At 40.0% G+C, this 17,879-nt stretch overlaps 1 protein-coding gene across 1 annotated transcript; it reads right to left on the reverse strand.

Moving 5' to 3' along the window:
• Positions 1-495: 495 nt before the first annotated feature.
• CUZD1 (CUB and zona pellucida like domains 1) lies at positions 496-4,890 on the reverse strand. The gene is given in 8 exon segments (XM_065880156.1): positions 496-546; positions 548-644; positions 646-757; positions 760-803; positions 805-966; positions 968-1,200; positions 4,054-4,241; positions 4,728-4,890. Coding segments are annotated over 8 exon segments (1,050 nt in total).
• Positions 4,891-17,879: the final 12,989 nt, after the last annotated feature.

Consider the following 17,879-nt stretch of genomic DNA (forward strand, 5'->3'; position numbering starts at 1 on the left):
CCAGTTTAATAACAAAGGAGGAAATGTGGTTAGCTCCACAAGGAAATACCACCTTAGAGTCGAGCAGTCCTAGTATAATATCCTCTCTGTAGAACGCCAGCTCTTAAGATGAAGGCGTTAAAGAAATAAATATGGAAATGTTATTTTTCAGCTATAGAAGATTGGGATTCAACCCGATGATGACAGAGGCCTAGGTGTTGCACACGTAAAATATAGGAATCATTAGTGAATCCATTTTTGCATTATTATTTAAGCTATGGTATACTCCAGAAAATAGCACATAGAGTAGAAATGAATATATCCTAAAAGATTCAGTGTAAAGGTCTCATGGAAGGAGATTCTTTTTTATTTTTTAATTTTCTTGAATGTGGTTTGTAGGTTTTCCCCCCTCTTTTATGGGGCCCTCCTTAATGTATTCCTAATGTATCTAGCCACGAGGTAGCACTTCTTCGACACTCAGGAGAAATGCATTTCACTTAAGTCTGAACCCTTTAGTTAATGGTCCTGCAGTTTCTGGACTTTGTAGTCTGTTCTCTGACTCACAAACATGCCTTGCTAGAATTGTAGCCACAATCACAATATTCAGAACAAGGACCATGAATGAAAACAGATGCAGATTGTTAAAAGGTTGAATCTGGGTTTCAACGCGTTTGATACTGAAATTCTGAATTTCCACTTGCCCGTCAATCCCTTTTCAGAAGAATGCATCCTATGACAGAATTAGTCTTCTATTTGTATGAAGAAATGTCTCTTTTCCTTCAGAAAAAGTCTGGTTGCAGCGAGACTGATTACTACTACCACTATGAAACCTTACACTCGAGATACACGGAGCCCAGACACCTCAAGAATTCAAAGGAGTTAAACTGGAATCTTGCACACTGTCGAGGTAAGGGATACACCTTACAAGTCCCATCTCAATTACATCCATTCTTGCTGAGGTTATAGGTTGGAGATGCAAAGTCAGACGGGAGTGGTGCTGCAGGTATCCTGGAACACCACCAAATTTGGATCTGAGGTGCATAGACTTACCTGAACAAAAAGTTTTGTTCAAACCCACATATATGGTGACTCCAACATAGGCTTTCCAAATGAACTGGACTCAAAAAAATACAATTGTTTCTCCTTTTCTTTCTTTTTTAAAGGTTGGTTTTCTGGTGACAGTAATTTAAGAATAACTATGTTGAACTTCTCTTCAATGGGCTAAAAGAAAGGGCGTGGGTATCATTCAGGTTCATAAATAATGCCTCCTTGAAAAAATATATTGAGCCAATAAACCATGTGCTTGACATAATTCCTAGTTTTTAAGTCACCTTTTTTCTTTCCAAACTAATAAAATGTAGTGTATCTTTTTTGGTCTAATTTTAAAAATTAATTAATTTTTGGCTGCGTTGGGTCTTCGTTGCTGCGTGCGGGCTTTCTCTAGCTGTGGCGAGCGGGGGCTACTCTTCGTTGCAGTGTGCGGGCTTCTCATTGCAGTGGCTTCTCTTGTTGCGGAGCAGGCGCTCTAGGTACTGGGGCTTCAGTAGCTGTGGCTCGCAGGCTTAGCTGCTCTGTGGCATGTGGGATCTTCCCGGACCAGGGCTCGAACCTGTGTCCCCTGCACTGGCAGGCAGATTCTTAACCATTGTGCCGCCAGGGAAGTCCTTGGTCTAATTTGCTCATGGGAAATGCCATTACATATAACCTTTCACGAACCCAGTGTCAAATGCCTCTTTTCTCTTCATTTCAATATCACAGCTGATTACGTGCTAGCTACAGTGCAGACACAAGCTACTATTACAAAGAGGTGGCAAATACACAAAACAGGTTATTATTTAGCAGAGGCTATTTGGCAATACATAACTTACAATGTAATTTACTTGTTTCCCCCACAAAGTTACATGACTATTGCAAATACCATAAACTATGTTCAATTCAGCCATCAAAGAAGGATTTATTGTATGTTTCCTGCTTCAGCTGAGATCTTATTATAGCTCCCACAGGTAGTCAAAACACAAGAGAATTTTAACTTCCTTCAATAACTGCTCAAACTTGAATGTAGCTAATATGGAAGGAAATAAGAATGGGCTATAAGTCTATTGTATCCTCTGGGTGTCTGAGAATCTCTGGTTTGTATTTCTAAATCGATATGTAATCATTTTGTCTTTTTTTTTTGCCGGTACGCGGGCCTCTCACTGTTGTGGCCTCTCCTGCTGCAGAGCACAGGCTCCGGACGTGCAGGCTCAGCGGCCATGGCTCACGGGCCTAGCCGCTCCGCGGCACGTGGGATCTTCCCGGACCAGGGCACGAACCTGTGTCCCCTGCATCGTCAGGCGGACTCTCAACCACTGCGCCAGGGAAGCCCCATTTTGTCTTTTAAAAAAAATTAATTTTAAGAGTTTTTTCCTTAAGAAAAAAAATCAACTAGCTTGTTAAATTTTACATAGTACATTGGACTATATCATCAAGGCCAGATTTCCTCAGCCACATTTTAGGCCCTTTCCTCAGCAATATACACTTGCTTCTTAAAAAATAATAAATAATAAAAATCATTTTCCCAAGCACCTCAGTCTAAAGTTACAGCTGTATCTGGTTACTCTTTGGATGGGAAATAGGCCGGTTGCTTTTCTTCTTGGTCCTCCAAGCCTTGCTCCTGAATCCTTTCCACACACATGACTCTTATTTCAAAGAGAAACCCCACTGGGAGGGTGGAAGACCTGACTGTCAGAGAAGGAAGTTATGCTAATTTCCCACCCCAAAGACGCCACTGAGCACTTCAAATACTTGCAGCTTAGGAGGGAAAAAAGGCTTCATTCTAGATCAGTTCAAAGTTAGGTGATCACAACTGCAAGTTTTCAGGCTATGCCATCTCCTCCCCCACCTCTCACCAGTGCCTTCCTCAGCCCAAGAAACAGCGTTGCAGCCTGAGGAACAGAGCCAGGCAGAATGGGATGCAGTGTCCCCATGAGAGCCGGGCCCTGTGCTAATTGAAGACATGGACGGCTGTGTTGTTTCTGGCTGCACCACAGCCAGAACTTTATATTTGGAGGAACAAATAGCTCCCAAGTGTTTGGGCCACAACTTGTCTGTGTAGCTTCTCTGACGTTCAGGAGTACTTTGCCTCTCAAATATGAAAGATTCCAGAAAAGGGGAGCAGGGAGCTCTGGGAAAGGAAAGAATTTTTAAAAAATGTTTACTCATTTACCTTTGTTAGTTGAGGAGTTTCTAAAGGAGATATTGTTCAAGAAGAAATGGTACATATTAAAAGAAATCTTTCAAGAAGAAATACAGTCCAATGCAAGCATTCACGTAACAGATATTTTATATATGTCATATGGTGCAATTATTCTTAACCTTTTCCCTAGCCTCTTTGAAAATCTGATGAACAATATGAATTATTTCCCTAGGAAAAAGCATACACATATGGAAGTACAGGGCCTTTGTCACAAAGTCCCTGAAGTGGAGGCAGGAGTGATATTACCAAAACAGTGATGGAGAAAACCCTGCCCTCTATCCCCCAGTAAAGATCAGCAATTAGACAGCTCTCCATGAATAAGAACAACTCTGGAGAGCTCTCGAGTCCACTTAAGAATCTTCAGCAACACAGTGGAACAAAAATCTGAGAATAACCTCATGAGAAGAGAAGGAAGAAAGCTTCATTTTGCCTGCATTATCCCATTCCTCAAGCCAGCACTGCTCAGGGTCAAGAGAGAACTTCCCAGCTAGAAAGAGCTCCCCTAGCCAGGAAAGGAAGAGTGGATGGAGTGAGCAACCAGCTTCCCCAGCCTTTGGGGAACCATATGAAGGTCCCATTACAGTTTCACCCCACCCAGAGACTGGCAAAGCTGACACACAGAGAGACAGAAACAAGGAAGAAAAGCAGGAGTTACCAATAACAATCATGGTTTGTAGTGACTTGTGACTTGCTCTGCAGACAAATCCAGAAGATTTTGCCACTGAAGAAACGTGTTAACACCAGCACATTTGCCAGAGACCCCCTGGGGATTTCACCAGCTTTTGCCCCACAGGTATTTGTATTTACTGACACCAGCCACCTGAATCCTTCCCTGCTACCTCCTTCTTCACCCATGCCAGACCCCAGGAACTGTACTGGTGGCCAGCCCAGGCCTCTGTGGCTACATGAGTGCTAGATGCCAGCCTAGACCCCCACAGCTGACATCCACTTCCTAGTGTGTACTTGACATAGCCCCTCCAGGTGTGCATTTGCACGCCACTAGCCTGATACCTGTCACCAGTGTCCACTGCAGTGTGCACACCCAGGGGCAGACAATACAGCCACTGAAGAGTATGCTGACAGCCAAGGTCCCCATAACTGCCTGTGGGCTTGGATCAGGCCTTGTCTTCTGTCACTGTCTTGCACCACTGCACCACACTACCTGCAATTAAGGCCTCCAGCTGTGCACCTGCATACTCCTGGCCTGACCCCCATTACTGGCCTCCCCTGCAGTGCACACACAGAGGGAGACGATGCAGTCACAGGAGAGCACACCAACAGCCAGGGCCCCCACAGCTGCCTGTGAGCCCACAACTGGCCCAGCCCTTGCTGCCTACCCTGGCCCCCACCACTGTGTATGTGTCTGCAGCTGATCCAAGCTACCATACAGGCACCTGCAGCAGGCCCCATAGCCCAGTGTATGTACACTACTGGCTCTAGCCACCATCATTGTCTGGCCTGGTCACTAGTTGCTGGACCTAGAGGCATAACTGAGGACCCCAACAGCCCTTACAGCCACTGTAGACCTCCACAGTGCTCCCAAGGACCACACAGTTGTTGATGTCGTGGACCTCAGCAGCATGAGCCAAGGAGACATCATGCACCCCTGGACCCAGCGCCACCACATGTCCCCACACTTGGTACCTTCCTCCACTAGAACCAGAGTCACAGCACATTCCAGCATGTCCCAAACCACAGGTGAAAGTCTTTCCTTGCTGAGATCAGTCCATGAAGCCCAGAAGAGATGACTAGTTATTTAAATGTAGAGACATCTATGCAAGGCTACAAGGGATCATGAAGAATCAGGGAATCACGACTCTCCTGAAGGAATACAGTAAGCCATCAGTAACGATCCCCAAAGAAATGGAGATGCAGGAATTGCCCAACAAAGCGTTCAAAATAATTGTTCTAAAGATGCTCAGAGAACTACAAAGAACACAGATAAATAATTTAACAATATTAGGAACACAACAGAAAAACAAAATGAGAAGTTCAACAGAAAGAAAACATAAAAATGAACCAAACAAATTTTGGAGCTGAAGAATACAGAGTGAACTGAAGAATTCAATAGAGAAATACATAACAAAGAAACCTCCAGAATGCTAAGAGCAAATTTCTCAGCACAGACCTTACAGACCAGGAGAGAATGAAATGATATATCCAAAGTACTAAAAGAAACAAACTGCCAATCAAGAATAATTTACCCAGAAAAACTGCCCTTCAGAAGTGAAGGTGAGACAGTTTCCCTAACAAACAAAAGCTGAGGGTGTTCTTCACTACTATACCTACTTTACAAGATATGCTGAAAGGAATTCCTCAAGCTGAAATGAAAGGATGATAATTAGTATCGTGAAACATATGAAAATATATACCACACTGGTTAAATTTGGCATATAGTCACATTCAGAATACTCTAATACTGTAATATAGTGGTATGTTAACTACTTAACCTTAGTATAAAAGTTAAAGGACAAAAGTATTTTTTAAAAGCTATAGCTACAATAATTTCTTAATGGATACACAAAATAAAAAGATGTAAATTTTGACATCAAAAATATAAAAGGGGGAGTAAAAGGTAGAGTTTTTGTAGGTAATCGAAGTTAAATTGTTATCAATGTAAAGTAGATTGTTGTATGTATAAGATGCTTTATGTAAGCCTCATGATAGCCACAAAGCAAAATCCCACAGCAGATTCACAAAAGATAAAGAGAGGGGCGAGTTCCCTGGTGGCCTAGTGGTTAGGATTCTTGGCTTTCACTGCCGTGGCCTGGGTTAAATCCCTGGTCAGGGAACTGAGATCCTGCAAACCACACGGTGCAGCCAAAAAAAAAAAAAAGAGAAGGGAATCAAAGCATACCCACTATGGAAAATAACTAATTTACAACAGAAGACAGCAAGAGAGAGGAAGAAAGGAACAAGGGAACTACAAAACAGCCAGAAAACAATTCATAAGGTAGTGTTAGTAAAGCCTTACTTACAATAATTAATCTAAATGTCAATGGGTTGAACTCTCCAATCAAAAGACATGGAGTGGCTGGATGTATTAAAAAAAATAAGACCTGACTATATGCTGCCTACAAGACGTTCACTTCAGCTTTAAGGACACAGGAAGGCTCAAAGTGAAGGGATGAAAAAATATATTCCATGCAAGATAGAAACCAAAAGAGAAAGGGTAGCTATACTTGTATCAGACAAAATAGACTTTAAGCCAAAAATGGTAACAAGAGACAAATAAGGTCATTATATAATGATAAAGCAGTTGATTCATCAAAAAGATATAACAGTTATAAATATATATGCACCCAACACTGAGGCACTTATAGTAAGCAAATACTAACAGATGTAAAGGGAGAAATAGACAATACAGTAAGTCCCCCACATACGAACCTTCAAGTTGCGAACTTTCAAAGATTCGAACGTGCTTTTGCATGCCCAATCACGTTAGTTCACGTGTCTGGCATATATTGTCACGTGTGTGCATCCTCTAGAAGTGGTTGCGCAGGAAATGGCAAGGGGATTTTCTTTATTTGAGGAGGCACTGTTAGCTTTTGAGGCACAGGACCCGAATGCAGAATGGTACACAAAGGGTGCAGCAGCAATTCAGAATGCAATCTAGTGTTACCATGTTATCTATGATGAGAAAAGAAGGGCTACTACCCAGACATCACTGGATCCTTTTTTTAAGAGGGTAGATAGAATTGAATCCAGCAAGGAGCCAGAACCTGTGCCATCAACGTCAGGTGTGAGTGAAATTGCAGCTTGCCCTCCGTCTTCTATCGCTGACGATCCTTCGGCTCTACTATCTCCCACCTCCTTTCCCACTTCCAGTCAGTAACTCTTCTTGCCTGCTCACTCGATGCCAGCCCCTGTATGCCAGCTGTTGTATTGTACTACTGCACTTTTCAAGGTACTGTACTGTAAGTTAAAAAATGTTTTATCTTTTGTTTTTTATGTATTACTTGTGTGAAAAGTATTATAAACCTATTACAGTACAGTACTATATAGCCGATTTTGTTAGTTGGGTACCTAGGCTAACTCTGACTTACAAACAAATTGGACTTAAGAACGCATGCTCAGAACCAAACTCGTTTGTTTGTAGGGGACTTACTGTACAATACTAGACTTCAAAACCCTATTTTCAACAATAGGTCATCCAGACATAAAATTAACAAGGAAACGTGGGATTTGGCACATACTTCAAACCAAATGGGCCTAACAGACATATAGAAGAGATTCCATCCAACAGCAAAAGAATATATATTATTCTCAAGTGCACAGAAAGCATTCTCCAGGACAGATCATATGATAGGTCATGAAACAAGTCTTAGCAAATGTAAGAAGACTGAAATCGTACCAAGTATCTTTTCTAACCACAATGGTATGAAACTAGAAATCAGTAACAGGAGGAAAGCTGGAAATTTCACAAATAGTGGAAATTAAACAACACACTTCAGAACAACCAATGGGTCACAGAATTAATCAAAAGGGAAAAAATTATCTTGAAACAAATGAAAATGGAAACACAACAATATAAAAGCCATGGGATGCTGCCAAAACAGTTCTAAGAGGGAAGTGTATAGTGATAAACACCTACACTAAGAAAAAAGATTTCAAATAACCAGCTTTATACCTAAAGAAACTAGAAAAAGAACAAACTAAGCCCAAAATTAGGAGAAGAAAGGAAATAACAAAGATCAGAGCAGAAATACATGAAATAGAGTCCAGAAAAACACTAGAAAAGATTAATGTAAATAAGAGCTATTTTTTTGAAAGATAAACAAAATAGACAAACCTTTAACTAGACTAAGAAAAAAGAGAGAAGACTCAAATAAGAAATTACTGTGAACAATTATATGCCAACAAATTGACTAATCTAGAAGAAATGGATACATTTTTAGAAACATACATCTACCAAGACTGAATTGTAAAAAAAATAGAAAATCTAAACAGACCCATAATCGCTAAGAAGATTGAACCAGTAGTCATACACCTCCCAATAAAGAAAAGCCTAGGACCAGATGGTTTCACTGCGAATTCTACCAAACATTTAAAGAAGGCTTAAGACCAAGCTTTCTCTCAAATTCTTCTAAAACACTGAAGAGGATGGGAGACTCCTAAACTCATTTTACAAGTCCAGCATTACTCTGACACCAAAGCCAGATAAGGATACTATAATAAAACTACAGACCATATCCCCAATGAACGTAGATGCAAAAATCCTCAACGAAATACTAGCAAACCGAATTGAACACCACATTAAAAGGATCATATACCATGATCAAGCAGGATTTATCCCTTGGATGCAAGGATGTTTCACATATGAAAGTCAATAAATGTGATACACATTAATAGAATAAAAGATAAAAATCATATCATCATCTCAATAGATGCAGAAAAAGAATTTGACAAAATACTATAATCCTTTCACAATAAAAATGCTCAACGAATTGGGTACAGAAGGAAAATACCTCAACATAGTAAAGGCCATATGTAGCAAGCACACAGCTAACAGCAGACTCAGTGGTGAAAGGTTGAAAGCTTTTTCTCTAAGATCAAGAACAAGACAAGGATGCCCACTCTTGCAATAAATTTGACATAGATAGTACTGGAAGTGTTAGCCAGAGTAATCAGGCAAGAAAAAAAAGTAAAAAAAAAAAAAAATCCAAATTGGAAAGAAAAAAATTAAAATTGTCTCTGTTTGCGGATGTAGAAAGTCCCAAAGACTCTACCAAAAAACTTCCAGAATTAATCAATAGATTCAGTACAATTGCAGGATACAAAATCAACACACAGAAATCAGCTGCATTTCTATTCACTAACAATGAAAAACAAAGAAAACAATATCATTCACAATAGAATCAAAACCAATAAAATACTTAGGAATAAATTTAACCAAGAAGGTGAAAGATCTGTACACTGAAAACCATAAGACACTGATGAAATTAAAGAAAATGCAAATAAATGTTAAGATATCCTGTGTTTATGCATTGGAAGAATTAAAATTAACTTGTTCATAATACCCACGGTCATCTATAGATTCAATGCAATCCTTATTAAACTTCCAGTGGCATTTTTCACAGAAATAGAAAAACAATCCTAAAATTTGAATGGAACTACAAAAGATGTCAAATAGCTAAAGCACCAATTAAAAGAAGAACAAAGCTGGAGGCATCACACTTCCTGATTTCAAACTATACTACAAAGCTATTATAATCAAAACAGTATGTACTGACATAAATTCCAGTGGAACAGAAGAGCACAAAAATAAACCTATGTGTATATGGTCAGCTAATATTTGACAAGGGAGCCAAAAACACTCAATGAGGAAAAAATAGTCTCTTCAATAATGGTGCTGGGAAGACTTCATAACCACACACAGAATGGAACTGGACCCCTATCTTATGCCATTCACAAATACAGGAGACCTGAAACCATAAAAGGTCTGGAAGAAAACAAGGAGAAAACTCCTTGACATTGATCTTTGCAATGATTTTTTGGATATGATGCCTAAAGCACAATCGACAAAAATAAAAATTAATAAGTGGGACTATATCAAGCTAAAAAGCTTCTGGGGCTTCCCTGGTGGTGCAGTGGTTGAGAGTCTGTCTGCCGACGCAGGGGACACGGGTTCGTGCCCCGATCCGGGAAGATCCCACATGCTGCGGAGCGGCTAGGCCTGTGAGCCATGGCCGCTGAGCCTGCGCGTCCAGAGCCTGTGCTCCGCAACGGGAGAGGCCACAACAGTGAGAGGCCCGTGTACTGCAAAAAAAAAAAAAAAAAAAAAGCTTCTGCACAGCAAAAGAGACAGTCAACAAAATGAAAAAGCAATCTACAGAATGGGAGAAAATATTTGCAAATCTTATATCTGATATATGATTAATATCCAAAATATATAAAGAACTCATACAACTCAACAGCAAAAAAAAAAAATCTAAAACAAAAACCCCTCCACACAATCCAATTAAAAATGAGCTAAGAAAATGACATTTTTCTAAAGAAGACAAATGGCCAACAGGTGCATGAAAAAGTGCTCTACACTACTAATCATCAGGGAAATGCAAATCAAAATGACAATGACATCTTACCTCATACCTGTTAGAAGGGCTATTGTCAAAAAGATGAGGAAAGGGAAACAAGTGTAGGTGAGGATGTAGAGAAAAGGGAACCTTTGTGCACTGTTGTTGGGAATAGATATGGGTACAGCCACTATGGAACAGTATGAAGGTATCTTAAAAATTAAAAATAGAACTACTGTATGATGAAGCAATTCCACTTCTGGGTATATATCCAAAGGAAATGAAAACAGGATCTGGAAGCGGTATCTGCACTCCCATGTTCACTGCAGCATATTCACAATAGCCAAGATAGGGAAACAACTAAGTGTCCATCAACAGATAAATAGATAAGATGTGGTGTATATGTACAATGGAATATTATTCAGCCATGAGAAAGAAGAAAGTTCTGCCATTTGTGACAACATGGATGAAGCTTGAGGGCATTATGCTAAGTAAAACACGTCAGACAAAGAAACACAAATACTTTACATCACTTACATGTGGAATCTAAAAAAGCCAGTCATAGACCCAGAGATTAGAGTAGTGATTACCAGGCAATGGTGGGGGTGGGGGAAATGGGAGATGTTGATCAAATGGTACAAACTTCCAGTTATAAGATGAATAAATTCTGGGGATCAAATGATTATAGTTAATAATGCTGTATTACATACTTGAAAGTTGCTAAGAGAGTAGATCTTAAATGTTCTCGCCACAAAAAGGAAGTAGTAATTATGTGACATGATGGAGGTGTTAGCTAATGCTCTGGTGGTAATCATTTTGCAATATATATATTTGCAATATATAAGTGTATCAAACCAATACTTTGTACACCTTAAACTTACATGTTATATGTCAACTATACCTCAATAAAGCTGGGGGAAAAAGACTTTATTAAATTAAAAAAACATTTTAGGGGAAACCTTCCCTTATGTACTCTTTTATAACTGCGTTGACAAATTTGAGATGGTTATACTTTTTTCAATTTAAGTTTTTCATAATTGTATTAGAAAGCAATAACTGCTTTTGTACCCTTTCTGATAGCCCACTTGAGGATGACTTTTGCGTTATTTGTTTTTTTTTGCGGTACGCGGGCCTTTCATCCCCGCGGCCTCTCTCGCTGCGGAACACAGGCCCCCGACGCGCAGGCTCAGCAGCCATGGCTCACTGGCCCAGCCGCTCCGCGGCACGCGGGATTCTCCCGGACCGGGGCACGAACCCGCGTCCCCTGCATCGGCAGGCGGACTCCCAACCATTGCGCCACCAGGGAAGCCCCTTTTGCGTTATTTTTCACAATAGACTTTTCATGTCTTTGAATTCTTTTAGCTGGAGTAGGAAATGCAAACAAATCAACAAATGCATTTAGCCCTTCAAAGTTGGAGTCCAGCTGAGTAGTTACAATATCAATTACATCATGAACAATTCCTTTTACCTAAAAAACTGCTAAAACTCAGAGGGTGGCAGTATTATTTCTCAACATAGGACCAACTGGAAAAGAAAATGTAGACCCCTTTTAAATATCTCTGAATGTTGGCAAACCTGGGGAATTTTTTGATATGAGAAAAATATGCATTTGCTTTTAAGGCAACATATTGCCTATTATGTATTAATCAACTGACTTCAACAAAGACTATCTTATCTGTTGCTAAAAATCGACCAACAGCCACTAGAGTGCTATCTTTGCCAGTGCCAAAAAGATTTCCAAATCTTTTCAGCTAAAAAGCCAGCAAAGATCAAAAAGAGGTTTCACATGAGCTCTCTACGTGCCAATGAGATACAAGTGCCATTTTTAGCACATTATAATAATCCTGTTGTACAGCATTCTTTTCCAATGACCTGTAAAAATTATATATTTGAGAGAGGTACTTATTTTCAGCATAAGAAAGTATGAATTAGGAAAGGTACATTTAATAAGTTCAATGATCTATTGCTACAAGTTAATACACTTTTTTTCCATTCTATGGAGTTACAAATTCCTGGCCAATTAGCCATAATAGAGATGAAACTTGACTGCTACAGTGCAACTTGACAAAATGATTTATTACTCCTTAGTCACTGGAATAAATATGTGCTAACATTTACAGCTTTTCACTTATTTTGTTATGAACGCCTTCCACCAAATCAAAATATGTGCACTAGCATAATATTGTAGCCAGAGAAAGGAAGAGAGAGAGAAAGGAAAGAAGGAAGGAAGGAAAGAAGGGAGGGAAGGAGGGAGGGAGGGAGGGAGGGACGGAAGCCCAGCCCACGTTGAATTCTAGTTAAGTGCAATTTATTTTATTTGCTAATGATATCACACTAATTTTCTAATGCATTCACATATCGATAATCACAGAAGAAGGGAGCCCCCATTAGGAATATCTCTCCAAGATGAAGCTGTGAGTAGGGCAGGTCACCACAGACTAGTTAAACTGTATTTTTAGTTTTATCATTCTGCCCCTAGTATCTGGCACATAGGAGGTAAAGAACATTTGTTGAACCGCTGCTAGGATATGACATAATACATTGTTTCTTTTAATTTTAGAATTATGTGGCATTGAGAAGGAAAATGGAGAGAGATGAAATAATAGTTGCTGAGGTTTGGGATTCTGGAAAGATATAGAATGCTCCAAGGAGGAGTAGAATTAAAGCTGGAAATTTGTTTCTTTAATTTCCCGACTCAAGCATTACTTTTAAAATGAAAACTCTTATCAAATTAATCTTTGAAAAATCAATTAAAACAGCTAAAACAGAAAACGAGAGACTCTCAGAAACCCGTTGTCCACAATAACCATTATTGACAATACTGCACATTTGAAAAGTGCCACAGTATTCTTTCTCTTTTCTGATTCTCTTTAGAACTTAAGCTATTTAGAATTACACGAAGGGCTCTATTAATTTCAAGATTGAAAAGGTAAGGAAACAAACCCCTCTAATAAACTTCTCCCTCAGAAAATATGCTGTGAGGAGGAAAAGGCTGACGGCTAGACAAATGTTACAGAAATCCGCTGGTAAAGATGCTCTTTGCTTCACGTTGGGAGCAAGTAGTTATGTCAGAGCATGTGGTGAGCACCTCTACCTGGGTGTTCCGCCAAGAACACAGGTACTCTCACGGTGTCCTCCTTCTCACACGCAGAGAGAGTTAAACTCATTATTTTAACAGGGTTCACCCTGTGTACACTTTTTTAGGAATCTCTACCTCAATGGTCCAATGAGGTTAATACATGAAGCAAAGCAAAATTCCTATGATAGGTTTACATAGGGTGGCCTGAGGGATTCATAAGCTGTTCTTGAAACACCACACCTATCTTCCAACTGTCACAGGCTGTATAGAATCAATATGCAGCCTGCTTTTCTAGAAGCCTGAATGGCTTAGGGCTGAAGAGAATATAGTTGGGTTGTGTGGTCTATCTTTCAGACGGGAGTCATGGTATTGGTCAACTTGCCAGCAACCCTTGGACTTGGGCTTGGATATGACAGCAATAGCAGAACTCACTAGAGAGGTCATCAGCTGCTTCCTCTAATCACTTTCTGGGTGCCGTGACCTCCAGTGGCAGAGGCATTTATTCTTCAAGGGTGTTTGGCTGCCTTGGAAGCCTATGAACCTGGTCGGTCCTCACTGTGTGATCAGCTGCCAAGGGAATTAATTGCCAGTGCAATGTTGAGAATAGATGTGAAGTTACACCGATAGGATAACATTTCAAGGTCTGCTAATCCTTGTGTCTAGTGACATGAGAAGACCATCAAACCTGCTTGAGTATGGGAGGTATTTCTGCAAAGGGATAAGATTACAATTAAGTGTCTCAAAGCTCCTGCCTCTTTTATGAAGTACAGACTCTAGCTAGAAGTCACCAGAATAGAAGGATCATTTCTCTATTTCAGAACAGTGACCTGAGCAGTCACTCTGTAATTTCTCTGGTGGTCCTTCTTCTTTGCCCTTGGCATTTCACTTAATTTCCAAATTAAAAAAATCATTTTCCTGTAACATGTAACACCTTTTTGATCTCCCACCAATGTTCCCATCCTTATGCCTATTTATCGATATATAAGAAGCTCAGATCCCTCATCTTTTCCCCCAAATACTCCAGACATGTGAATCGCCTCATTAGGAGAAATCACAGAAACCACTTCTTTGTATCACCAATGAGCTACGTCCATTCCAGGTGCTAGAAACCCCAACCTACCTGTAACTAATAATGCCCTCCTCCTCCACAAGAACAAAGGGAAAAATAACCACTTGTTCCCATCATGAAGCAATGGGTATCATCAGCAATGGAGTTCTATAGTATCTGTCTAGCCATCAGTCTTTTCCACCTCACAGCATATTTTCTGAGGGCTGTGCAGGGCTGGGGGGATGACTAAACTGAAAGGTGAAATGAACATGGACCCTGACCTTAAGGCATTCCCAGACTTGAAGAAGACACAGACACGTAACAAATACACTGTGATTCAGTAAGTACTATAATAAAGCTACCTAAAAGGTTCAAAAGAAACAGAGGATGATGTGCTAAGAAAAAGGGAGGTGATGATTTGCCAGCCAGAATATAAAAGAACATTCTATTTCCAGAGGTAGGAAACAACATGAGGAAAAGTACAGAGGCTTCCAATGAGCAACTGTTGAAACTGTTCTGGATGTTGCAATGATATCTGAAAATACAAGCTTTACCTCTGTTGTATGTAGTATATAAAAATCAGTATAAAGTAATACAGTACAGAGCAGTCTTTAAAAAAAAAACTTTCACATTTAAGACAACATAACGACTTTCAAACCAGAGCTAGAATATAGACTGACACGAAGATGCCCCATTCTCACGAATGTAAATTGTGATGTTATACTATTCATAAAAACATGATGGAACTCTCAGAAGGCAATTTTATAAGTAAAACCAAATAGCCGAATAATATCAGAAAAACAACCACCATTAACTGAATGCCTGCCTATGTGGCAGGCCCCAATCTCATTGATTTATATACATAATCTCCTTTACTTTAATTCTCACAATAGTCCTTGAGGTAGGTATTATCCCTATTCTACACTTAGGGAAACAAACTCAGAAGAGTCAAGCAAATCAGCCCTAAGTGACAGAGTTGGATTCAAATCCCAGATTAATTTGATGACATGGCATCATACCTCACATCCACCCCCAAAATCCTACCAAGAACCAGTGAAAGCTCATTATGATTAAGACTTTATGACTATGTAACTACAAGCATATATGCAGCAGCACCGCACAGCACAAAGAGCACTATACCAAGAATCGTGAAGATAGTATTCTAATCCCATAGTTTTTTTCTAAGTAACTTGGTTTAATTACTTAACCCTTGAGTAAGGTGAAGTAGACAATTTCTAAGGCTCTATCCAGCTGTAAAACACTAAAACGCTCCTTTATTACAATCACTGCTGCATAATGGGTTTTTCATTTAAGTATTAGCCATTATCTTAAAAATAAGGTCATCTTTCAAAAACGCAGAATCATTTAATCAGTCATGTTTACAGAGCTCCCTACACTAAGTCTAATGCTAGGCCAAGTGTTGAATATTCCAAAGTGGGATCTCACTTCAACAGCTGGGTTAGCTTTGGGACTTCCCTGGTGGCACAGTGGTTAAGAATCCGCCTGCCAATGCAGGGGACACAGTTTCAAGCCCTGGTCCAGGAAGATCCCACATGACGCGGAGCGACTAAGCCCGTGTGCCACAACTACTGAGCCTGCACTCTAGAGCGTGTGTGCCTAGAACCTGTGCTCCACAACAGAAGAAGCCACCGCAATGAGAAGCCTGCGTACCACAATGAAGAGCTGCCCCCACTCGCCACAATTAGAGAAAGCCCGCACGCAGCAATGAAGACCCAACGCAGCCCTCCCCCCAAAAAACAGCTGGGTTAGCTTCTCACTGTTATTTACCCAGGGAATGTTTTCCAGTGTTTTGGGAAAGAGCACAATACAGTAGTAGTAATGGGCTAGAAATCCAACAGCTGTAGATTTTAATCTCAATGCTGTCACTCTGGGGCAAGGGTGACACTAATAATTCTGTGACACTGGGGCAAGGGATTTAAGGCTGTAAAACAGTTTCCCATTCACTTATGAAAATTGAAAAAAATAATCCTTACTAAGTAATTTGGTTTAAGAGATTAAATAAGGGACATGAAAATGCCTAGTATCAAGAGTGGCACAATATAAGCACTGAGTAAGGGTTATTCTTCTGCTCCTTGAGCTGCAGTTAAATTAGTGCAAAGCAGCTTTAAACACTACTGGATTAAAAAAAAAAGCCCACATTCATATCTGAAAGACAAAGTACTGATAAAAGTACAGTTCTGGGCCAGATTTAAATCTTGACCCTGCTACTTCCTTGCAGTGTGAGTCTGAACAGCTTACTTACTTTCCCTGAGTTTCTGTTTCCACATTGGTAATGAGGATAACCATCAAACACAGTTATTGTGAGAACGAAACGAGCAACAGAGAATTAAATTAGATAAAACTTACCTTATACCACAGTGTCTAGTACATAATGAATTCTCAATAAACACTAGTTCTCATTATTACTCTAGCCAACATTTTCAGTTTGGACAAACCCCCTATTAACAGTCAAGGTCTTCAAAAAGAGTCATGTACCAAAATGTTCATTGCAGCTCTATTTACAATAGCCTGGAGATGGAAACAAGCTAAGTGTCCCTCATCGAATGAATGGATGAAGATGTGGCACATATATACAATGGAATATTACTCAGCCATAAAAAGAAACGAAATTGAGCTATTTGTAATGAGGTGGATAGACCTAGAGTCTGTCATACAGAGTGAAGTAAGTCAGAAAGGGAAAGACAAATACTGTATGCTAACACATATATATGGAATTTAAGAAAAAAAATGTCATGAAGAACCTAGGGGTAAGACAGGAATAAAGACACAGACCTACTAGAGAATGGACTTGAGGATATGGGGAGGGGGAAGGGTAAGCTGTGACAAAGCGAGAGAGAGGCATGCACATACACTACCAAACGTAAAATAGATAGCTAGCGGGAAGCAGCCGCATAGCACAGGGAGATCAGCTCGGTGCTTTGTGACCACCTAGAGGGGTGGGATAGGGAGAGTGGGAGGGAGGGAGACGCAAGAGGGAAGAGATATGGGAACATATGTATACGTATAACTGATTCACTTTGTTATAAGCAGAAAGTAACACACCACTGTAAAGCAATTATACTCCAATAAAGATGTAAAAAAAAAAAAAGTCAAGGTCAAATTTTCTCTTCATTGCCGCCTCAAGTTCTGCCAGCTGGGCCTTGCTTCATGCTGCATACAAGGATCCTTGTACGTTTTGGCTGAAGGTAAGAACTAGGAATGAACTGAAGCTCAGCTTCAGCCTGGGAACTTGTACATTATCTGCTCCTCAACTTCAGCCTTTGCAAGGTTTAACAGTTGAATGCCTACTTCAGATTGCTTTCTGGCACCCACAGCTTGTGTATAATCAATGACTATGTGATTACATAGGTTATGGTCATACCTAATTAGTATGGCATCTTGATTTATAATTATTGAATGTTCATTTTCAGATAAACATTTTAGATGTAACTTGGGAGTGAAAATCTCCCTATGTGCTCTACATGTTGAATTCTATCCACCAGTTTAAGTGTGAATGTGCCT

This window comes from Phocoena phocoena, chromosome 7 (genome assembly GCF_963924675.1).
Source record: "Phocoena phocoena chromosome 7, mPhoPho1.1, whole genome shotgun sequence".
Taxonomy (NCBI): domain Eukaryota; kingdom Metazoa; phylum Chordata; class Mammalia; order Artiodactyla; family Phocoenidae; genus Phocoena; species Phocoena phocoena.